Below are 23,886 nucleotides of genomic sequence, written 5' to 3'. Positions count from 1 at the left end.
GTGGTGTTATGCAAAGTTGTGGGGGTGTGGAGTGTTGTGTGGTGTGTGGGGTGTGTAGTGTAGTGTGTAGGGTGTGTACAGGGGACTGTGTAGTGTTGTGGGGTGTGTTGTGTAGTGTGTGGGGTGTGGAGTGTGGGGTGTAGTGTGGGGGGGTGTGGAGTGTTGTGTAGTGTGTGTGGGTGTGTATGGAGAGTGTGTGTGGGGTGTGTACAGGGGATTGTGTAGTGTTGTGGGGTGTGGAGTGTTGTGTGGAGTGTGGAGTGTAGTGTGTGGGGTGTGGAGTGTTGTGTAGTGTGTGTGGGTGTGTATGGAGAGTGTGTGTGGGGTGTGTACAGGGGATTGTGTAGTGTTGTGGGGTGTGGAGTGTTGTGTGGGGTGTGGAGTGTAGTGTGTGGGGTGTGTACAGGGGACTATGTAGTGTTGTGGGGTGTGTAGTGTAGTGTGTGGGGTGTGTACAGAGGACTGGGTAGTGTTGTGGGGTGTGGAGTGTTGTGTGGGGTGAGGGGTGTGTAGTGTAGTGTGTGGGTGTGTACAGGGGACTGTGTAGTGTTGTGAGGGTGTGGAGTGTTGTGTGTGGGGTGTGTAGTGTAGTGTGTGGGGTGTGTACAGAGGACTGGGTAGTGTTGCGGGGTGTGGAGTGTTGTGTAGTGTGGGGGGGTGTATGGAGAGTGTGGGGGGGTGTGTACAGGGGACTGTATAGTGTTGTGGTATGTGTAGTGTAGTGTGTGGGGTGTGTACAGGGGACTGGGTAGTGTTGTGGGGTGTGGAGTGTTGTGTGGTGTGTGGGGTGTGTACAGGGGACTGTGTAGTGTTGTGGGGTGTGGAGTGTTGTGTGGTGTGTGGGGTGTGTACAGGGGACTGTGTAGTGTTGTGAGGTGTGGAGTGTTGTGGGGTGTGTAGTGTAGTGTGTGGGTGTGTACAGGGGACTGTGTAGTGTTGTGGGGTGTGGAGTGTTGTGTGGGGTGTGTTGTGTGGTGTGTGGGGTGTGTACAGAGGACTGGGTAGTGTTGTGAGGTGTGGAGTGTTGTGGGGTGTGTAGTGTAGTGTGTGGGTGTGTACAGGGGACTGTGTAGTGTTGTGGGGTGTGGAGTGTTGTGTAGGGTGTGTTGTGTGGTGTGTGGGGTGTGTACAGAGGACTGGTAGTGTTGTGAGGTGTGGAGTGTTGTGGGGTGTGTAGTGTAGTGTGTGGGTGTGTACAGAGGACTGTGTAGTGTTGTGGGGTGTGGAGTGTTGTGTGGTGTGTGGGGTGTGTACAGGGGACTGTGTAGTGTTGTGGGGGTGTGGAGTGTGTGTAGTGTGTGTGGGTGTGTATGGAGAGTGTGTGTGGGGTGTGTACAGGGGATTGTGTAGTGTTGTGGGGTGTGGAGTGTTGTGTGGTGTGTGTACAGGGGACTGGGTAGTGTTGTGGGGTGTGGAGTGTAGTGTAGTGTGTGGGGTGTGTACAGGGGACTGTGTAGTGTTGTGGGGTGTGGAGTGTTGTGTGGGGTGTGGGGTGTGTACAGGGGACTGTGTAGTGTTGTGGGGTGTGGAGTGTTGTGTGGGGTGTGTTGTGTGGTGTGTGGGGTGTGTACAGAGGACTGGTAGTGTTGTGAGGTGTGGAGTGTTGTGGGGTGTGTAGTGTAGTGTGTGGGTGTGTACAGAGGACTGTGTAGTGTTGTGGGGTGTGGAGTGGTGTGTGGTGTGTGTACAGGGGACTGGGTAGTGTTGTGGGGTGTGGAGTGTTGTGTGGTGTGTGGGGTGTGTACAGGGGACTGGGTAGTGTTGTGGGGGTGTGTGGGGTGTGGAGTGTGTGAGGCGTGCGTGCGCGTTGGGGGAAGGGAGGGCGGCTGTGGACGGAAGGCTGGACACAAACTGGTGCGGGCGGGCGGGCGGACAAAAAGAGCGAGGTCTGGCCTCAGCCGGCCTGGGAGCCGGAGAAAAAAGGCGCTCAGGGCCGGTTGTCAAGGAGATGGGCCTCGGGCTTCGCTGAACTTTCTTCCCTCGGCCGTCCCGCCTGCGGCTGAGAGGGGCCATTTATTTCCGCGGGGCCTCCCGGGCGGGTCCGGCCAGGCCCCCAGGCTGACAGGCCGTGGGTGGAGACCCCAGACCAGGGCAGGGCAGGGCACGCTCCCACCGCTGCGATGCCGCCCTGCCCGGGGACTCGCCCGCCGGGGAAGCCCAGGGCCCGCACTCGGGACGGCACCGGCGGCCGGCAGGGGTCGGCCCGCACAGCGCTGCGCCCGCTGGCCCCGCACACCTCGGCGCCCTGCTGCAGACGCGCGTCCCGCGCCCGCCCCGGGACCCCCGCGCTTACGGGCCATTGTCCTCAAGGGCGGCTGGAAGGGAAATTTCGACACGATCGCCAGGATCTCTGCTCGCCGAGGCCTGGCCGGGGCTGGGTGCCCACTGGGTGCTCAGCGGACGCTTGGAGCGGCGGCGCCGACGGGTCCGCCGCGCGCCCGGGCATGGCTCTCGCTACAAATGGATGCCGCGGGCGGGGCCTTCCCGGATCTGAGAGCCGCTCGAAGCCCCCTCCTCTCCTCCAGTGTGCGCCCGGGGCCGGGGGTGCGGGGAGGGTGCTGCCCCCAAAGGGACGGCCACCCTAGACGATGAGGCCAGGGGGCAGGGGCCGAGGCTGGGACAGCCTCCGAGAGCCAGCCCCACAGCCTGGCCGAGACCCTGCGCCCCGGGCCGCGCCGGCCGGCCCGGCCCCCACCCCCCACCTGCCGCCCGCCCCGAGGGGAGGGGGCGGCCCCGGACGCCCTCGCCCGCCCCTCCCCCCGCGGGCCGGCGAGCGGCGCCCATTGGCCGGCCCTGCGAGCAGCTCCGCCCCCCGCGGCCGCAGGCCAATGAGCGCGCGGCTGTCAGCTCGTCAGCCGCGCCGGCTCGGAGGCTCGGGAGCCCGAGCGCTGGCTGAGCAGCGAGCACCCGGAGCGCTCGCGGGAGCGGCCGGTAGGACCCGCGCGCCGCACGCCGCACGCCCCACGCCCGGCCGGGCCCGCAGCGAGCATGGGCGCGGCGGCCGTGCGCTGGCACTTGTGCGTGCTGCTCGCCCTGGGCGCGCGCGGGCGGCTGGCGGGGGGCAGCGGGCTCCCAGGTAAGAGCCCGACCGCAGGCTGCCGGCACGGGGCGCGGCCCCGGGGCCCCCCGCCCGGGCGCGCCGTCGGGAGGACCGCAGCCCGCCCCGGCTCCGCAGCCGCCGCGCCTCGGGGCAAAGTAACTTGTGGGGCCGGGCTCCCCGCAGCCCGGCCGGCAGGGGCTCCGGAGCGCGGCGGGGCCGCTGCAGGGGCGGGGTGGACCGAGGCCCGCCGGGGTGGGGGGGAGGGAGGCGGGGGCGGGAGGGAGAAGAAGGCGCGACGGCTGGGCCGGGGGTGCCCGCGGCCGAGAGGGGCGTCCCCCGGTGCAGAGGGGCGCGCGGGCGGGCGGGCGGGGGGCCTCCCGGGGAGGCGCGAGGAGGCGGCGAGGGAGAGAGGACGGACGCGGAGAAAGAGGAAGGGGTGCGGCCGGCGGGACCGACGGACAGGGAAGGGGGCGCAGACAGAACAGACAAAAGGGACGCCGCGAGCAGCCCGGGGGCGTTGGGAAGAGACCAGGGTGCCGTGGGGAAGGGAAGGAGGCGGAGGGACCTCGGGGAGGGGACAGGTCCGGCGGTGGAGGCCTGGGAAGTGACGGACAGATGGACAGTCAGGCGAGAGGAGGGCGCGGGACAGACACAGAGCGAGCCCGGCTGTGGTCAGGGCGGGCAGCAGAGGCCAGGCGGGGTCCCGGCGGGTGGTGGCGTGGAAGGGGCTCCCCTCCCACATCTGGGTCCCCTTTCTCTGGGGGCGGTGGTGTGAGTGGGAGGACCCTGCTCGCCCCCACCCTCCTCCAACAACAGCGCAGGGTCCTGTCCTGGGAGTCACTCCTGAGTGACCAGGGGCGCCTTCCTGCTGCAGGAGCCAGCCTGCGAACTGTGGGTATGTCCCAGCTTTTGCTGTGACCGACCCTCCGTGTGCCCGCGCCCTGCGCAGGCTCTGTGAGGGGGAAGCCCCGGCAGCCACTCCCCGAGTCAGCCAGGCAAAGACTAAGCGGGCAGCCTGCTCGAGGGCTGGGCTGCCCGGCACCGGGCTCCCACGTGGGCAGGGCAGCTGGCCCGAGTCCCGCCCTCCTGCGGCTCACCTGCCCTCTCCTCTCCCCGTGTTTGTATGGTGTGCAGGGAGAGGACCCTTCCCCTCTGGCCAGGGGTGTGAGTGTGGGTGTGGGTGTGGGTGTTCCCTCCCTACGTGTGTGTCTGTGTGAGTGTGTGTCTGTGTGGTGTGTGTGGTAGGTGTGTAGGTGTGTCTGTGTGTGTGGGTGTGTGGGTGTGGGTGTGTGTCTGTGTGTTCCCTCCCTGTGTCTGTGTGTGTGTCTGTGGGTGTGTGTGGGTGTGTCTGTGTGTGTTCCCTCCCTGTATCTGTGTGTGTGTGTGGGGGGGGTGTGAGTGGGAGTGTGTGTCTGTGTGTATGTGGGGTGTGTCTGTGTGGGTATGTGTGTTCCTTCCCTATGTGTGTGTCTGTGTGAGTGTGGGTAGGTAGATGTGTGGGTGTGTCTGTGTGGGTGTGTCTGTGTGGGTTCCCTCCCTGTATCTGTGGGGGGGGGTAGGTGTGTAGGTGTGTCTGTGTGTGTGTGTGTCTGTGTGTGTGTCTGTGTGGTATATGTGTGGGTAGGTGTGTAGGTGTGTGTGTGTGGTATGTGTGTGGGTAGGTGTGTAGGTGTGTCTGTGTGCATGTGTGTCTGTGTGTGTCTGTGTGTTCCCTCCCTGTGTCTGTGGGGAGGGGTAGGTGTGTGTGTGTGTCTGTGTGTGTGTGTCTGTGTGTGTGTGTCTGTGTGGTAGGTGTGTGGGTAGGTGTGTAGGTGTGTCTTTGTGGTATGTGTGTGGGTAGGTGTGTGTGTGTCTGTGTGCATGTGTGTCTGTGTGGTATGTGTGTCTGTGTGCATGTGTGTCTGTGTGGTATGTGTGTCTGTGTGGTATGTGTGTGGGTAGGTGTGTAGGTGTGTCTGTGTGCATGTGTGTCTGTGTGTTCCCTCCCTGTGTCTGTGTGTGGGGGGGTAGGTGTGTGTGTGTGTCTGTGTGTGTGTGTCTGTGTGGTATATGTGTGGGTAGGTGTGTAGGTGTGTCTGTGTGCATGTGTGTCTGTGTGTTCCCTCCCTGTGTCTGTGGGGGGGGGTAGGTGTGTGTGTGTGTCTGTGTGTGTGTGTCTGTGTGGTATATGTGTGGGTAGGTGTGTAGGTGTGTCTGTGTGCATGTGTGTCTGTGTGTTCCCTCCCTGTGTCTGTGGGGGGGGTAGGTGTGTGTGTGTGTGTGTCTGTGTGTGTGTGTCTGTGTGGTATGTGTGTGGGTAGGTGTGTAGGTGTGTCTGTGTGCATGTGTGTCTGTGTGCATGTGTGTGTCTGTGCGTTCCCTCCCTTCATGCCCAGGGGCTGGCCTTGGGGAGTGGGGGGAGTCCCCGTTTCCTGTTGGCCCTCCTGGTGGTGCCGCAGTGCTCGCCCTGGGAGGAGCACAGAGCCGTCTCTGGCCTCTGGCAGTGCCCTTGAGCTGGCGCCACCCCTGCACTGGCTGTCACTCCCTCTCCATGCCCCGCCTGGCCCCCGGTCACCTGCGCACCGGAGCTCTGGCAGTGACTGTCCCTGGGACACCTTTCCGCCCTCCTGAGAAGGCGCAGACACCCTGAAACGTGAGGCCACGCGTGTGCCTGCGTGGGGCGGGCGGGTCATGCTGTCTTGCTGCTCTTTGATGTCTCTCTTCCACTGGGGGTGCGCTGGGTCCGTGGGTGCTGGAGCAGAGGAGCCGAACCTGGGGTGGGGGCATCTCAGAGAGGCCCCCACATGCAGACTCAGAGCCCAGGTGTTCAGACGAGGCATTCTTGGGGACCAGGGAACACAGGTGAGGGCCTGCACACGAGGAGGCGAGGACCTTCCGAGCTCGCTCCTGGGGGCTTCCTCCAGCCTGCTGCCGAGAGCCCCCTTCCTTGCTGCCCCCTGAGTCCTGTCTGACCACCCTGTCTGGATGCTGCTCCTAGCTTGCTGGAAGTGACACAGAGAACAGTTTGCTCTGTGTCGGGGTCTGGCGTGCCCCTAGTGAGCTGCCAGCCTGTAGCAGACCTCAGTGGGCCCCAGGGCCATCACCTGCAGCCTGAGCAGTTAACCCCGAGTGGGGCTGATGTGGCTGAGGTTCCTCGGGCTGTGCACGCCTGCTCCCGAGGCCCCCCTCCCTGTCCGATCTGGAGTGGGGGGATTGGGGTGCCTACACGGATACACAGAGTCCGTGGTTGTGGTTGGAGGTGGGAATGCAGGAGCTAGAACTGAATTTGAATTTTGAAACGGCACGAGGAACCAAGTCCGTTCCTAGATTTCCAAGCCGGGGAAAAGAGAGGACGGGGGTGGGGGCATCAGGACCACCAGTGAGCCCAGGTTAGCCCAGCTGTAGCCCAGTCTGGGGTGTGGAGGCTGGATGGAGAATCCCAGGATACCACAGCTGAGGGGCTGCTGGGGTCCCACACTCAGGTCACCCCACGGGAGCCTCTCAACATGACCCCTGCTCACTGTCCCCCCGGCCTTAATCTCTCCGTATGCACCCCAAAGGGGCTGGATTTAAATGTCTCCCAGGACCCTTTTGGCCCTGAATTCTAGAAAGAGGACAGTGGAGGAGGGGCGGAGAGGTGCTTGTGGGAAGAGAGAGGCTTTAGCTGGTTGTGTCCATAAGCCTCAGTGTTCCCATCTTTTTCATGGGAATGATAGCCGTCCTCAGTGGGTTGGTATGAAAATCAGCTGGCGCCGCGGCTCAGTAGGCTAATCCTCTGCCTTGCGGCGCCGGCACACTGGGTTCTAGTCCCGGTTGGGGTGCCGGATTCTGTCCCGGTTGCCCCTCTTCCAGGCCAGCTCTCTGCTGTGGCCCGGGAGTGCAGTGGAGGATGGCCCAAGTGCTTGGGCCCTGCACCCCATGGGAGACCAGGAGAAGCACCTGGCTCCTGCCTTCGGATCAGCACGGTGCGTCGGCCGCAGCGCACCGGCCGCAGCGGCCATTGGAGGGTGAACCAACGGCAAAAGGAAGACCTTTCTCTCTGTCTGTCTCTCTCACTGTCCACTCTGCCTGTCAAAAAAAAAAAAAAAAAAAAAAAAGAAAGAAAAGAAAATCAATGAGCCATGTGTGTTGGTAGCATTGTGCCTGGCGCTAGTGGCCGCTTGTCACCTGGATTGTCACGTGATACTATTACCATTAGCAACCCCAATGGCCGATGGGAAGGTGGAGGCCAGGGCTCCCCGGCCCTTCCCAGGCCACAGCTCACCCCGTCTCCCCGCCCCTGCAGGAGCAGTGGACGTGGACGAGTGCTCGGAGGGCACAGATGACTGTCACATCGATGCCATCTGCCAGAACACACCCAAGTCCTACAAGTGCCTCTGCAAGCCCGGCTACAAGGGGGAAGGGAGGCAGTGTGAAGGTGAGTCCGGTCCCCGGCTCTCGGGCTGCTGCAGGCCAGGGCAGCCCGGCGCCATGCTCGCACGCTGGCTTCCCAGACCCGGGGCCGCCTCCCTCCAGTGTGGGCGTTGGACCCTCGCCTGGCTTTGAAATGGTGTGTGTGCTTTAAGGAAACGGAGGTGACACTTCGACGAGGTGTTTGTGCACCTGATCCTTCCCCCACCTCCACCATGTCCCTAACTTCAAGTCCAAAACCACCCTCTGTGGCCTGTGGCTTCCCCACAAGACCTGTTCCAGAGCCAACCATGGCACCGGCGAGGCCGGCTCAGGTCTCTGGTCAGCTCTAGAGCCTGGTGGGTTTATGCTGTCTGTCTTTCCTTCCCTACACCTGGGCTGCTGGTGTGGCCACCCAGCGTTAGAAACCGCCTCCCGGGCAGGCTGGGGGTCGAGGAGGGCAGCCCTGGCTGTGTTTGGGGCCAGGGCTCTCCATTCCAGGAGCTCCTTCGGGAACGTTCACGTGGGAGGTTCTCAGCAGTCCTCCTGACCCGGTGGATGTGGGCCAGGGCTCAGACGCAGCTTGGGGAGCCGGAAACCGCTCTCTCTGTGACTGACGCACACCCCTGGGGAGGTCAGCATCTGAGTCTTGCCCACCTGCTCCCATTGTGTAGAGAGGAAAGCTGAGGTTCGGAGAGAGGAGTCGCGTCTTCTGGCAGGCCCCCTCGTTTTCCAGTGACACGGTGAGGGTCGACCCCAGGCCTTCTAATTCCCGCTCAGTGACTCCAGCTCCCCTCGTCCCCTCTCGCAGCCCTGCCAGCTTCTGTGAGATCTGTGTTGGAACAGGGCGGTGCCCACTCTGCGCGCGCAGGGCTCTCCAGGGCTGGAGTCTGCAGGAGGTGCACTCTGCCTGCCCCCGGGCTGAGCTGTGTCGCACGTCTCCTGCAGGCCGAGTGCTGGGCAGTGACACGTCCTGGGTCCTGCTTGCTTGGGGCTCGAGGCTGGTGTGTAGGGAAGCGGAAGCTGCCTGGGGGCAGACTGAGCAGGTCAGGGGCAAGCAGCCTGGTGGGACGGGCTGGGCAGGCTGCTTGCCCCTCTGGCCAGGTGGCACATCTGGGCCTCGTGACCACTTTCTGACCCGCTGCTCTGCCACCACACCCTGAGCCGTGGCCAGGGAGTGCTGTGGTCGACCTGCCCTCTGCTGCCTGGGTCCTGAATCCAGCTGTTCCCGCGCTGGCCATCCCCTCAGGTCCTCTGCTGCTGTCCCCTGCACAGGAGGCCCACGCTTGGTCTCCTTGCTTCCCTGAGGCCCTTCAGAGTCCAGCAGGAGCCTCCTGCTCAGCACGGGTCCTGGACTGGCGGGGGGGGGGGGGAAGCTGGTGATGCACTGCAGGGGGCCAGTACCCGCCCTCCCCCCCCCAACCACCGCTCTTCCCCCTGAACGCCCATCCCCTGCGTCCTGGAAAAATCCAGCGGTGAATTCTTTAGACGTGCCCTGCTTCATAACCCACATGCGCACATGCGTGCACAGGTACATGCATGCAGACATGTGTGCCCTGCTGACATGCACACACTGGTACATACATGCACACATGTACACACATGGAAACACGCACACTGCACAAAGCGCCGGCTCTGCTCCTGCAGCCCTGGGCACCAGTGCTGTCATTGCATCTTTGCTCCCGGCTGCACTGTGTTCTGGAGGGTCTGCCCCGGGCGGGCGTCAGACCTGCTACGGCAAAGCTGGTGAACTTGGGCCGTGCCCGGGGAGCTTACGGGGAGCCCCTCAGTCACTGAGCCCCTCACATCTGTCGTGACACCCCCAGCTCCCGGGACAGGGCCTGGTGGCGGCAGCAGTGTGCTCACGATGTGGACAGCTGTGAGCGATGCAGGGAGGGCACTGGGTCGTGGGCGGGCTCGTGCTTGCCCTGGGGTGAGACAGGAGAGCAGCCCTGGCCTCTGCCTGGGGGCAGCCCGTCGCTGAGGTGACGGTTTGAGCCTCAGTTTCCCTTTTGGGTATATGAGCCGCCAGTTTTCCTCAGCACAGCTCTCTTGGAGAGTGCATGCAGGGGCACCGGGAAGCTGCCTGCCTTGGTGCCTGGCCCAGGACACAGTGGGCACTCACCGCGCAGTGTGTGCCTAACAGCCGATGGCGGTGCCGACGTCGTCGCCATCGTTCGGAGTGGTTTCAGATGAGACTACAGGCGGCCCTGGCCTTGGCCAGTGGCTGGGGCTAACCTCAGAGGTGATGGCCGCGGTGCAGCCGGCCCCGCCCTCCGGGAGCTTGTTGCCGCGGCTACAGCAGGAGAGGTGTAGGAGACTCCGTACCTGTGAGTTACCACGTCAGAGCAGCTCTCAGGAACCGGGAGCGTGACGCCGTTGCTTGGTCACTTGCTCCTGAACTCCCCCGTGAGCGAGAGCTGGCGTGCGTTCTGGGGCCCACGGGGACCCTCTCCCCTTGCACTTGGGTGTCCACGTCCCTGGGGACCAGAGTGTTCACCCAACAGCCACGAGACCCCCTCTGCCTCCGCAGGACCGCGCTGCAGAGACCCCCGGGGGATTTGGGATCTGCAGCGGCCAGCAAGCCGCGTGCAGCGGTGGCCAGAGGGACATGAGGCCGCCCGGTGTTCAGCTGCTTGCTTTACAGCCGCAGAAAGGAGCCCGGGGGTGCGGGCGCCCGCCCGGGTTTGGGCGGGAGGCCGGGTCTGGTGTGAGGCCGGTCCTGCGGGTGGCCTTTGCGTCGTCCCTTCCGTCCTGAGAAGAGGGACCGGAGGGTCCACGTCCCATTGAGCGTAGCGACTGAGGCCTGGGCCTTGGCGCCTGAGTGCTGTATCCAGGGCAGCTTGCGTAGCCTGCATTTCCCTAGGAAGTGGACATGTTGCTGACGCGTCCTTGTAGAGAGAGCGTGGGAGCTAAGTGAGCTCACGTTGAGAGCTTGAGTGTAGCTTAGCACGTGGGATGCACCCTGCGAGGATCAGCCAGTTCTGCGGTGAGGAGGTTGTTGATTTTGATGATGGTGATGATGGTGAAGGCCATTATCATGATGTCAATGATCACAATAGCGTGGGTCATCGTGCTGCCTGCTGTATGGGAAGTGTTGTCTTTTCCCTGCGCTTTCCAGGATGTGAAAAGGCCAGGACCGGAGGTGGCCTGGTTCATCTGCTGTTCATGTAAACCCTGGGCGTAGGACTGTATCCCCCCCAGACATGTTGGGGAGACACACGTGCTGTTCACAGATGACCGTTTACCAAGGAGGGACAGGAGGTGTTCCTTTGTCCAGCTAAACCTACGTAAGTGATGGCGAATATTCCACCCCCGCCTCAGCCCACAGCAGACATCACTAATCAATCACCACACCCTCCAGCCTTCCTCCCTGGACCCTGCATCTGCAGCTCCTGAGGTGGGGTGAGGTCTGCAAAGGGCCGGAGTGCTGGGCCCGTGAGGACCCTGTGCTGCAGATCTCAGAGCCTTTGCTGTTTACCGGGTGAACACAGAGCGTGCCTGAGAGCGTGGCCTCCACAGGAAACAGCACCCGGCCCCTCCCCGCGTCACCTTGAAGCTGTGCTTATGAACTCCTCACAGCAAACCCAGCCCATTCTGGGAACACCAAGGGCTGGCAGATGCGTGGTGATCACGTGGCCTCCGTGTGTGCAGCCCCAGGGCAGCCATGTCCGGGGAGCAGCCTGGGGGCCGTGCACTCGGCAGGGCTTGCTGTGGCCACACAGAGGCACCTGCGGCTCTGGGGAAGGCTGTGAGCGCGGCCGAGGCCGTCCTGTGTCTTCTAGGTGAGCCACCTCTTGATGGAATCAGAAGTAGCTTGAAGTGAGTGCATGGGAGTGTGAGCTGGAAGAGCTCTGACCCGCGCCCGGCTCTCTCTGCGTTGCTCCCCCCAAATCTCCCGCCAGACGCACACACACCTCCAGTTAACCCCTGCCACGCTGCATTTATCTTTTCCATCAGCCCCTCAAGGGCAGAGTCTGTGACCTGTTTGGCATCGGCCGTAGGGACCCTGCGCCAGACCTGGTGTGGAGGGCATCGGTTGGATGGACGGGCGGGAGGATGAGTCTCTGGTTCCCGGCACAGGTGAGCCTTCACCTGTGGGCGTCCCGTCCCGGAGCCGCCGGCACACCCCGTGGTGATGGCCAGCACTGCTCCACCAGTCCCGGAGGAGCCGGGCGAGGCCTCCCAGAGCCTGGCACTCTCTGGAGTTGTACCAGGGAGGAAGCTGGGGCCTGAGGGCGGAGAGGCCCCCTCTGAATATATCCGGCAGGTCCAGCACAGTCCATCTGCAGGGCCTGGATTCCGGTCCCAGGCGGCCACAGTCTCCCAGCAGCAGGCCAGGCTCGCGCAGGCCCGTCTGAAAGCAGTGAACAGGCAATGGAGAGAGCCGTAGCTGTGGAGTGATGGGGGCGGGGGCTGTGGACACCCTTTTGCTCATGCTGTGTCCCTCTCTTGCTGCCACGGCTCGTCTGAGACAGGCCCCACGCCTGTGAGAGGCCAGAAGCACAGCAGCCCCCTTGTGCCCAGGTGATGAGCCCCGGGCCCAGCCCCACCCTCCACACAGCCGCTGTAACCAGGCTACTTCCCAGCATCCTGTCTCTCTCTTGCTACCCTGGGGCCTTTGCACATCCTGTTTCCTTGGCCTTTCTTTAGCGCAGCCCATGCATCTGCAGCTCACCGGGCCCCCTGGGCATGGGGCCCTCTGGAAGCCAAGTGCTGCACCAGCCTCCTGGTCTGAATTAGCCAGGCCTGTTTGTGCTCATTCTGCCGAGGGGGCAGGCCGGGGCGAGGCCGGGCCACTGCATCCCCTTTAAATGCTTCAACTCATTTAACCTTAATTGCCTTGTTTTCATAGACATTTGCTGAGGAAAAGGACCAAATTATAGCTTGAATTGGGTCTTACTAATCTTAATTAAAAGCTCTCGTTTGTAATCAGGACCAGGCCTCAAACCGCCCTCAGCTGGCTTGTTTAAATAACCGGGACCCTCCTGGTAATCACTGTTTAGTCTGAGCAGTGGGCGCACAGCACCCCTTCCGCGTGGACCCCGTTCAGGGGACCATTTACACAAGTGGCTTGTTCCACTCACAAGTTCCAACTGAGCCTGTTCCAAAACGCTGTAATTAAAGCTCTTGGGGAAACAACTCTTTGTTTTGGCCACAGTATATCAAATATATGACTCTTTTCCTTTTTTGGTGTGAAAAGGAAAAAAATGACAACCTCATGGCCATCAGAGATCACAAAATTAGCATGTACGTAATGAATGTAAATAGTGGCTTCCTGAACTCTGTGTCCCCCCAGGGCCTGCCTGTCAATCAGACTGCGGAGCCTATTATTAAAGAAGTTTAACAAAACTCCTAATAACACACCCAGCCATCCATTTAGTTTAACATCAGAAAAAAAAAAAAAAAAAACTTACAGCCAATTGGCCTTCCTAGGGAATAATGCCCGTGAGCTTATTAAATCATTCTCATCACTGTTTTTTTGTGTACTTTACTGAAACTCCAGATAAGTTCTGCCTTTTGGGAGGCCAGGGCAGGTGGGAGGAGGTGGCGGTGGGGGCAGGCTCCTGGCTGTCAAGCTGTAAAACTTGCAATTACACGTGCTGGTGGGCGCTCTCCCAAAGATGAAAGCGCTCAGGCCAGCGGACCGGCAGGCTGGAGGAAGTCGGACGTGCCGGAAAATTCTAAGTTGCTGTTAGCCAGCAATTAGGTCGCATAGCTCGCAACGGCCCAGCTCTGCAACAGACCAGAGGCCTCTGGGCACCCATCTCAAAGGTTTTTTGTTTGTTTGTTTGTTTGTTTTTTAAGATTTACTTATTTATTATTTGAAAGTCAGAGTTACAGGGGGAGAGAGAGAGAGAGGTCTTCCATCGGCTGGTTCACTCCCCAGGTGACCGCACAGCCAGGGCTGGGCCAGACCAAAGCTAGGAGCCAGGCGCTTCTTCCAGGTCTCCCACGTGGGTAGCAGGGGCCCAAGCACTTGGGCCGTCTTCTGCTGCTTTTCCAGGCCATTAGCAGGGAGCTGGATCAGAACTGGAATGGCCAGAACAGGAACAGTTGCCCATATGGGACGCCAGCGTTGCAGGCAGCGGCTTTATCCACTAGGCCACGGCGCCGGCCCCGGGTTGGTTTTTAGAAGGAAAAATAAAACTCTCCTGCTCTTGTCCTGCAAGTGTAGGAGGCGAGCTCGCCTCTCTGAACCTCTGGCCTGGGTGCAGTTGTTCCACGGACGTTCACTGAGCACCTGCCCCGTGCCAAGCCTGGTGCTAGGGCCAAGATGTGCGCCCTGCCCCGAGAGACCTCGCTGGCCCGCGGGAGAGACGATGGGGAAGGACGTGGTGATAAGGGGTGTGGCAAGTACAGGGTGTGAGGAGGGGGAGAAAGTATAGAAGGCTCCCCGGAGAAGGTGTCCTCTGGGAAAGCAGGACAGAGCCCGTCTCCGATGTCCCTTGCACTTGCGGCAAGGGTTCGAGGCCAACACTTTAGTCCTTGTTGACGCAGAAACTCCAGTGAGTGGCTTAGCCATCCCCCATCCCCGGGTCCTCCTTCGTCCATCCAAAGGGCCCCCCAGCACCTGCTTATGCATTCGAATGCAAAATGCACTTGGTGTGTTCAGCAGAGGTTGCAGGGGGACAAGGCCTCACCGTCCGCCAGAGCGCGTGGTCGGCTGCGCCGGGGCCTGGATGCCGGCCTTTCTCTGGTCTCTAAATCCCCACGTCTCCCAGGGCGAGGGGTCTCTGCCCCCGCCCCCTGCCCCGGGCTCCCCGCCCCGCAGGCAGCAGCCCCCCTCCGTGCCCTTCCTCCCAACCCTCTTGCCTCCTCTTGGCCGCTTCTTATTACAGTGGCCGTATTTGTTTTTCCGTGCGAGGAATGCTAACCAGAAAAAAACCATTATTTCTAAGAAAATAAACTGTGGGCTGCTTGGCCTTTGAATGCTACTGAAAGGGATGGTGGCCTTCCCCAAAGGCCTTGAGACAAAGGGGGCCGGGGCTCGTGTGTGCGGGCAAGGTCAGGGGGTCTGGGAGAGCAATCCGAGGGGCTCCTCCAGATGGGCCTGCCTTGGACTTCCGGCCTAGGTTAACAGCAACTGCTGGCTTGCTCACCGCCCTCCCCCCAGCCCTCCAGGGTCTCTGACATGTACCCCTGTCTCGGGGAGCCCCATGCCTTCTGTCTGGGCCTCTGTGTCGGAGGGAACGCAGCTGGGGGTGGGTCCGTGGAGGTCTGGGTGGCCGCCCTGTGTCACCGAGGCAGCTCTGTGTGCAGCCTTTGTGTGCCAACTTAAGAGTTCAGGAGGGGTCGGGGGGTCTCTGGGGGGCCAGCTCCTGGTTCAGGGCTCTGCTTGCTTCTCTGGTGCCCAAACTTGGCTCAGTCTGTGGGGCAGCTGGGGGGTCCTGTGGGGGACGTGGGGGGCGGGGTGTGGCCGGTCCCTTGGCAGCGCAGCCTTCCTGGCACAGGATTCGTCCGTTTGTGTCTGTGTCGTTTTCTCCCGCAGGCTGGGGCTTGTGTGCCGGCAAGGTCAGGGGTTCTCGGTGAGGGCCAGAGGTGGCCTTGGCGCTGTGTTGATACCGAAGGCAAGGCGTTGTGGACGTGATTGGATCCTCCACGAGGACCCTGGACCCCTGGGGCCCTGAGCCCTGGGATGGCTCTGGATAACTGCATCAGAGTCAGGAGAGGGGTCTGGACCAAGCCCACCTGTCCGAGTTTCGGCTCTGCCATTTACTTCCTGGTGGATCTGGGCACGTCCTCGAGCTCTCTGAGCCTAGCTTCTGTCTCTGCTCCACGCGTGAAGTTCAGACCTTGCGCCTGGGCTCCGGCATGGGGTAAGCCATTACCCCGTAGGCAGGGCCTGGGGCGCAGTTGCCACTGTGGTTATTTATTGCTGTGTGACAGAGACTCTGCAGAGGGATCTTGGAGAAAAAGCCAAGCAGCCTGCCATGGACCACCTCAGCAGGGAAGGTGGCCTTGGGCCCGGCTCAGGGTGGGCAGCTCTCCCCGCACCGGCAGAGCTCTGGGCGCCCAGCCGCCAGCCCATGGCAGCATCAATCGAGACAGCTTTACGGAGCCGTCATTCACGTCTCGCCCCGAGCAGCCATTTAAAGTGTGCAGCCCTGCGCCTTCTAGTGTACTTAGAGATGCTCATCTTTTCTGTCGGTTTCAGAATCTTCCTTTTTGAAAAAATATTTATTTATATTGAAAGAGTTACAGAGAGAGAGAGAGAGAGAGAGAGAGGTCTTCCATCCACTGATTGACTCCCCAGATGGCTGCAACAGCCAAGGCTGGACCAGGCCAAAGCCAGGAGCTTCTTCCAAGTCTCCCACATGGGTGACAGGGCCCACACACTTGGGCCATCTTCCACTGCTTTTCCAGGCCATCAGCAGGGAGCTGGATTGGAAGTGGAACAGCCGGGACACAAACCAGCGCCAGTATAGGATGCTGGTGTCACAGGCGGTGGCTTTACCTGCTGCGCCACAATGCCAGCCCCTCGAATCTTTTCGATACCCCAAAAAGAAACCCGAGTCCTTAGCCCTCATCCGCACACAGGCCTCCGCCCCTGCAGCCCTTGGAGACCAATGGTCTTTGTCCCCTTAGGCGGCCCGGCTGGATTCTTCGTCTTGCAGAGGCTAGGGCAGGTGACATCTCTGGGGAGTGGGGTCTCCGGCTATAAAATAGAGATGTTGGTTCCCGGCTCTCAGGGCTGTCGCGGGTGCCTCCTGCCTCACCTGTCACACTGGCTGTCAGCTGTTCAATGTCACGCAGACTCGCTGAGCACGCTCTGCTAGGTCCTGAGGCTTGCGGAACTGGGCGCAGTTCCTGTCCCCTGCGCTGGCAGCATCCGAGTATCCTAGCTGTGATGGCGTCTGTTCAGGGTGCCGTGGGGCCCAGGTGGGGGAGGGGTTGTGTCTGCCAAGAGATGGCCGAAGCGCAGGAGGTCCAGGGGGCTCGGTGTGCGTGGGGGGGTAGCTGTTTGTGAAGAGGAAGGTGTCCCAGGCAGAAGAGACAACCCAAGCGCCAGTGAGGCCACCTGAAGCCCCCACAGAGACTGGGAGGTGTCGCCAAGGAGCTTGAACCCCGTGGTGGTTGTGGATCACAGAGATGGGGGAGCCATGGTCAGTGTGTGCCGTTAGGAACGAAAAAGTATATGGATTTGTGTTGGTTTTGTGTGACCTTTGACCTCTCCTGTAATTAACTGCTGGGCCCACTTCTGGCATTGTCTCGGCAGAAGGGAAACCTGATCGATGGATGCCAGGGGTCCTCGGAGAGCCGGGCTCATTACTCAGTCATTACAAACCTAGAGCTTAACCCCGCGCCCCCGGAGACAGGGCCTTAATCCTTCCTGCTAGGCAGCCCGAGAAACCGCCTTCCCTGGAGCGTAATTAGCCAACAAACCGGATTAAGATTTATTCATCAATAAGGACCCAACTTCCTAAGCCATACATCTCTCCCAAAATGGTTGCCTGACCTGAGCAGCACAGGGCTTTCCCTCAAGGCCCAGACAAAGGAGGGGCCATTCGGGTGCCTCACCGGGGCAGGGGTCTTTGTTAGCGCGCTCGGTCCCCACTGTCAAAGGGGGACGCCCGGACAAATACCCACCCCGGTGGGAAACACAGACATCTTCAGGACTGGTCCCCACCAGCGGAGCGCGGGGGCCCTGCCAAAAGCCTTGTGTTGCTTAAACATAACAACAGACCGTGCTGACGCTTCAGGCAAATGCCCTGAAGTTATTAAAACAAAGGAGAAGGCACTCCGGCTCCTTGCTGGAGAATCTTCAGAGAAAGAAGGCATCACCGGACAGGCAGGCATCTCACGGGGGCACAGGGGTCGGTTCTGAATAAATGAAACAGTGCTCTCATCCCGGCCGGCGCTGCTGGCCCGCACCCACAGCGCGGGATGCTGGGCACACAGGACAGGCGGGATGGGTGACCTTCCTAAAAACCCCGCAGCGTGCAGCTGCCCAGCCGTGTCCTCCGCCCCGTTAGATGTCGGGAGCTGTCTTCCCTCGGGAATCGAGTTTCTGTTCAAAAAGCAAATCCAGGCCGGGGGAGGAGTGGGGAGGGGGCGTGAGCAAGCCGCAGGAAGCTTCGACTAAAGTGCTCAGAGCTCAGGGTGCAGTCCCAAGTTTTGTCCTGTCCACTTCCTGCCTTCCCGTGAGCCACCCCGACCCTCACCCTTCAACCTCGTGGAGCTGCGCTGCAGGGCTTGGAGATGGAGACGGTGCAGTGTGTGGCCTCTCCCCACCTTGTTCCTTAGTGGCGTTTCGGACCGTGGAGCACTCCGGGAAAAGTGTTCATTTCCCGTCCCCGGAGGAAGTGGCTCCACCAGCAGCCTGGAGCTGGCGCGAGTGGTGCCCCTGGCTGGGGGCACCGCACTCGCACCTGCTGCCTCCGTGGCTGCGTCATGCCGGTCTCTGCTTCTGTCACCACGTGGCTGTCACCCCCCTGTGTGTCTGTGTGTCCTCACGTGCTGTCCCCGCCAGTTCCCCTCTCCTTAAAAGGACACTGGCTGTTGAATCAGGAGCCATCGTCATCCAGCACGGGCGGGATTACATCTGCGAAGACCGTATCTGCCAATCAGGTCACAGGCGCGGGTACCGTGGCTTAGGGTTCAGTGTCATCGTTCTGAGAGACACAAACCCATGCCAGTCCTTGAGGAATAAACTCTCGGCGGGCTCTGCTGTCCCCCCTGCTCCTCTGCCCTCTCTGCCCCCACCTGCCTGTCCTCGTCCTCTGGCTGTAACGCTCCTTAAGTAACTGGTGCCCAGAGGGAAACCTGGGGGCCTGCGGAGCTTCCTGCCGTGGTGTTGGCTCCTGGATGTGATTCTTTTTTTTTTTTTAATATGTATTTATTTATTTATTTATTTGAAAGTCAGAGTTACACAGAGAGAGGAGAGGCAGAGAGAGAGAGAGGTCTTCGGTTTTCCATCTGATGGTTCACTCCCCAATTGGCTGCAACGGCTAGAGCTGTGCCAATCCGAAGCCAGGAGCCAGAAGCATCTTCCGGGTCTCCCACGTGGGTGCAGGGGCCCAAGGACTTGGGCCATCTCTTATTGCTTTCCCAGGCCACAGCAGAGAGCTGGATCAGAAGAGGAGCAGCCGGGACTCGAACTGGCGCCCATATGGGATGCCGGCACTTCAGGCCAGGGTGTTAACCCGCTGTACCACAGCACCAGCCCCCTGGACGTGATTTCTACAATCATAAACCCACTTGCTTAGGGAGAGATCTGTTTGCTTTGCTTTGCGTGTTTATCTCTTTGGGTCTTATAGGAGAAGGCACACATGATTTCAGAAAGCAAGAGTTCAAGGCACACACCGGGAAGGCCGGGACGAGTCTGGGTCAGGAGCAGAGGCCTCCATTGAGGGCCCTGGGGAGGTAAAGCTGACTGCCACGGAAGCCGGGGCTTCTAGACAAGTCCAGGTCTAGGGGAGACTCTGCAGGAGATGGAGTGAAAGACAGAAGTCAGCAGCAAGCACTCTGTTCTCCAGCCACCGCGTCTACCGTGCCCCCACCCCAAGGGGAGTCAAGGAGGGAGAAGGCTGGAGTGGCGTCGTTGTCCTTAGCAGTCTCTGTACATGACCTTTAAGGTGAGCACATTTGTCATTCTGCCCAGTGAAAAGCTTGCTCCCCCAGGCAAGCCGAGGCCTGGGACTGCTCTAATCAGAGGCCCAAACACAGCCTGCTTAGCAGAGCGAAGGCTTCCCAGACCTCACGGCCACTAACGCAGCCGGCTCGCCTGCGTCGTGTGGACGCAGTGCCTCTGATTGGGCTCTTTGTTTTTGTTTAGCTTTGGCTTTTAGGACGCGCAGGGCCACGTTTGTGACCCATCATTTATAACTGTGCCGAACGACAAAGATGCGTTTCTGCGTTCTGTCACTCTGTCACCTCCTTTCTTGCTCTTCACCTTGTTCTTTTTGCACGTTACTCTGTGCACTTTGTAAGCTGTCTGGATAGGTGATATCTGAAGGGAAGCGTGAGAGCGTGAATACAGGCTTGGCTGTGTGGGTAAGTGAACATCTGGGGAATGGCTGAGTGGGTAGGGGTGTGTGCGCGCGTGTGTGTGTGAGAGAGAGACCAGCTATCCCATGTGTGTGTGTGAGAGACCAGCTATCCCGTGTGTGTGCGTGTGTGTGTGAGAGAGAAACCAGCTATCCTGTGTGTGTGTGTGAGAGAGAGACCAGCTATCCCGTGTGTGTGAGAGAGACCAGCTACCCCGTGTGTGTGTGTGTGAGAGAGACCAGCTATCCCGTGTGTGTGCGTGTGTGTGTGAGAGAAACCAGCTATCCTGTGTGTGTGTGTGAGAGAGACCAGCTATCCCGTGTGTGCGTGTGTGTGCGTGTGTGTGTGAGAGAGAGACCAGCTATCCCATGTGTGTGTGTATGAGAGAGAGACCAGCTATCCCGTGTGTGTGTGTGCGTGTGTGAGAGAGACCAGCTATCCCGTGTGTGTGTGAGACCAGCTATCCTGTGTGTATGTGTGCGTGTGTGCGTGGGAGAGAGACCAGCTATCCCGTGTGTGTGCGTGTGTGTGTGCGTGTGTGAGAGAGACCAGCTATCCCGTGTGTGTGTGAGACCAGCTATCCTGTGTGTATGTGTGCGTGTGTGCGTGGGAGAGAGACCAGCTATCCCGTGTGTGTGCGTGTGTGTGTGCGTGTGTGAGAGAGACCAGCTATCCTGTGTGTGTGTGTGAGAGAGAGACCAGCTATCCTGTGTGTATGTGTGCGTGTGCGTGGGAGAGAGACCAGCTATCCCATGTGTGTGTGTGCGTGCGTGTGTATGTGCGTGTGTGTGTGTGTGTGAGAGAGACAGAAAGCTGGGGTTTGGGTCCGTGGATCTGTGGAGGGGGAGGGGGGAGGTTGTACGCTCAGAGGAGTGGGAGCATGGCATCTGGCTGGGTATTGGGTGGATGGCGGCGTGGACGCGCACTGGATAGCTGGGTGGATCTCCGCTCAGGTGAGTGGATGGGTGGATGGTGACTGGGTGACTGGAAGGGTGTCAGCTGTCCGGCTATTCAGATGAAGATGGCAGCACAAGTAGATAAATGGAAAGATGGTTGGGGGGCACTTGAATGGATAGGTCACGGGCTGAGTGGGTGCTGGGCAGGAGTTTGGGTGAACGGATGCAGGGATGACTGGCGTGTGTGTGTGAAAGTGGACGGATACGGAACTAGTGGAAGGACAGACGGGTGAACAGGAACTTGGATTGGCTAAGACTGCCCTGTGCCGAAGGTGAACTAACATCCCGGAGCACTTTACCGATGACGGGCAGGTCGTGGGCTCTAACCTATTGGGCAGGATGTGGGTTTTGAGGAGGGCAAGACCTTTATTCTGATCCTTGCCCTACACTTAACGATGTGACCTGCACCAATTACCCAGACTCCCTGCACTTTGCTTCACTCAACCATAAAATGGAGTTAACGTGAGCTCTCCAGAGAGCTGCTGTGAGAATTAAAAAGGCGGATATAGGTTTCAGAATAGATATGTGCATTTTTTCTTCTGAGGTACAATATGAAAAGGAGAAAAAAATTTTTTTTATCCAAGCATGGAACAAGATCTTTCCCTTTAGTCTGCCTGCGCCAGCCTAAGTAGCATGTCTGCTGGGACCAACAGCCTTGCTAGTGGCACGTGACGGATTGGGCTTCCCCCCAGGGTTGGGACCAGGCCGCCTGCCGAGTCACCCGCTGAAGGAGGGCTGTTTGGGAGCTGCTCCGTCAGATCCCACGAGAGGCCACACTAGGGCTGTCGGGTGTGGGAGAACGTGCAGTGCTTTGGTGGCTGACTGGGCGTTGTGGGAGGTGACTCGGTGCTCTGGGATGGGGTACGCAGGGCAGTGCAGGCGGCTGAGTTCAAGTGGTGACGTTGCCTTTGGAGCGTCTGAAGGTCTGGGTGAGGGGAGGTTGGGTGGGGCATCTGGGCTCTGGACAAAGGTCCGAGCTGCAGAGACTGAGAGGTAACCGTGTCCTTGTCTCGTACCAGTGTCTTCCGATGCTCATCAAGTCTAGCACCCTCTGAGAATTTGTTTTTTAAAGATTCATGTATATATTTGAACGAGTATAGAGGTCTTCTGTCGCTCCCCGTCTTCGTGGAGGAACGACACAGGACCCTGCGCTGTTCTTTCGTCTGCTCGGCCCTCCCCGGGTTTGCTGCTGGTTCTTCCCGGGTTGGCTACTATCCCTTCCACCTCCGTGGAAGGGCGGTTCCCCCTGCCACTTTCCCCACTTCCGCGGGGGAGCGGCACACCGCCGGCCGGCTCTCTCGGGGGCTGCACAGGTGTTCCTCTTAGATGTTCCTGGTGCATGTTGTCTCTCTCCTCCTTTATAGTCCTCTTCCACCAATCCCAACTCTGCTGCCCACACGCCGAGTACGCTGCTCTCCTCCAATCAGGAGCAGGTCCTGCTGTTTATTGGTTGAACTGGAGGCAGCTGTATAGAAGCTGTTTCCTCCCTTCTCAGCGCCATATTGTGGGAGAGCAGATGCATAGAATAAGTCTTAATTCCAGTAACTTAGTATAGTCCGAGTTGCTCCCAGTTGCTCCCCACAGTCTTCCATCTGCTGGTTCACTCCCCAGATGGCCACCACAGCCAGGGCTGGGCCAGGGAGCCAGGGGCTCCTTCCAGGTCTCCCACGCAGGTGCAGGGGCCCGGGCACTTGGGGCACCTTCTGCTTTTCCCAGGCCACAGCAGGGAGCTGGGTCAGAAGTGGGGCAGCCGGGACACGAACCGCACCCGTAGGGGACGCCGGCACTGCAGGTGACCGCTTTACCCGCTACGCCACAACGCCAGCTCCTTTAATTACAATTTCTGTGAGTGTTAACTATCACGCCTAGGAACAACTAAAATGAGTTGCAGTTGGCCCGCTGATGCAGATGGCCACCGGGCAGGTAGGGTGAAGCCCCTGGAGGCCCCGGCCGCCTTGCTCCTCCGTCCTCGTGGCTGGGTGGGTGCACCACGCGCGGATGCCCGGCCCAGACCCTGCAGGCTGGCGCTCCGCTGCTGCTGCTCCCGCCGAGGTCGCCCTCCGCTCTGCGCTGTCTCTGGCAGGCGGGCACCGAGTCACCTCCAGTTCCTCCATCTGGAGTCTCTACCCCGAGATAACGCCTGCCTTCCAGACGCCGCACTAGAGCCCAGGGCTTCCCCCACCGGAGCTCGCTCCCTGCCGTAACTCCTCCGGCAGTCAAGGGGCGGCCAGGCCGCCCTCTCCAGCCCGGCCTCGTCTCCACTTTCAGAACCGGATCCCGGCCTCAGAACGCCCCTTCTCCGGGGTAGGGAAGGAACTGCTCGCTCCCCGCCCGCCAACGCGTCAGACGCACCTGCGGATCCACCTGGCGCTGGGCACTTCCGGGTTTAAGTGGGGCACTTCCGGTTCCGGGTCGGCTGTGGGCACTTCCGGCTGCCCTCGCCTCCTTGTCCTGGAGCCTGTGGCGATTGGGGTGGGTGTGGATTGACGTGGGTTTGGACGAACCCAGGGAGTGTGTCGGGGTGGGGGCACCAACGACTCAGAGCGAGCGCTCCCGGGCTGCGGGGACAGGGCCGCCAGGCCGGCCGCCATCACTGTTCAGAGGTGGGGCCGCCCGAGGGTGGGCTCCGGGGTGCGGCCTCCTCCGGCCGTGTTTTGGGCCCTGCGTCCTCTTCGCGCTCGTGTGAGGTTGTGGAACTGTGACCGTGTGCAGGGGCGAGTCCGTGTGCGGACGGCGACGCGGTCGTGGGGGCAGCGCTGGGCGCGGGAGCCCACGCGGGGGACGTTAGCTGGCCACCGTCCTGGCGTCCTCCCAGGGCCCGCAGGCTTCTCCGGCACTCCAGAACTGATAGCCCGGCTGACCCCTGATGGGAAATGTTGAAAAAGCCTCAAAACAGCACAAAGGGTGACCTTTCCGGAGGCATTGGCCATTGTTGGTGAGACAGAAGCCCTTGTCAGCACGAGGAAGCTGGGACGGCGGGATGCCAGCGTCAGCCGCTGCTGCATGTTTGGGGAGTTCCTGGCTGTTCTCCGTTCCAGGGGTCGCAGTGTTTCACAAGAGAGCCGGTGTCGGGGCTGGCAGACGGGGCCCTAGAGAGCCGGTGTCGGGTCTGGCGGACGGGGCCCTAGAGAGCCGGTGTCGGGGGCTGGCGGACGGGGCCCTAGAGAGCCGGTGTCGGGGGCTGGCGGACGGGGCCCTAGAGAGCCGGTGTCGGGGCTGGCGGACGGGGCCCTAGAGAGCCGGTGTCGGGGGCTGGCGGACGGGGCCCTAGAGAGCCGGTGTCGGGGGCTGGCGGACGGGGCCCTAGAGAGCCGGTGTCGGGGCTGGCGGACGGGGCCCTAGAGAGCCGGTGTCGGGGCTGGCGGACGGGGCCCTAGAGAGCCGGTGTCGGGTCTGGCAGACGGGGCCCTAGAGAGCCGGTGTCGGGGCTGGCGGACGGGGCCCTAGAGAGCCGGTGTCGGGGCTGGCGGACGGGGCCCTAGAGAGCCGGTGTCGGGTCTGGCGGACGGGGCCCTAGAGAGCCGGTGTCGG

General features: G+C 60.9%; 1 protein-coding gene across 4 annotated transcripts in view; it reads left to right on the top strand.

Moving 5' to 3' along the window:
* Positions 1 to 2,869: 2,869 nt before the first annotated feature.
* SCUBE1 (signal peptide, CUB domain and EGF like domain containing 1) overlaps positions 2,870 to 23,886 on the top strand; it is a 115,277-nt gene continuing 94,260 nt past the window's right edge. The window contains exons 1-2 of one of the 4 annotated variants that reach the window (XM_070051506.1): positions 2,870 to 3,076; positions 7,305 to 7,436. In XM_070051506.1, coding sequence (XP_069907607.1) covers positions 2,989 to 3,076; positions 7,305 to 7,436 — 220 coding nt within the window. In that variant the 5' untranslated portion in view covers positions 2,870 to 2,988. Of the gene's footprint in view, positions 3,077 to 7,304; positions 7,437 to 22,983; positions 23,291 to 23,886 lie in introns of those variants that run through there. The other 3 variants (XM_070051504.1, XM_070051505.1, XM_070051507.1) reach the window with 3 other exon arrangements.

The sequence above is a fragment of the Oryctolagus cuniculus genome, chromosome 11 (assembly GCF_964237555.1).
Source record: "Oryctolagus cuniculus chromosome 11, mOryCun1.1, whole genome shotgun sequence".
Taxonomy (NCBI): Eukaryota; Metazoa; Chordata; class Mammalia; order Lagomorpha; family Leporidae; genus Oryctolagus; species Oryctolagus cuniculus.
This window is presented reverse-complemented; position numbering and strand designations above follow the sequence as displayed.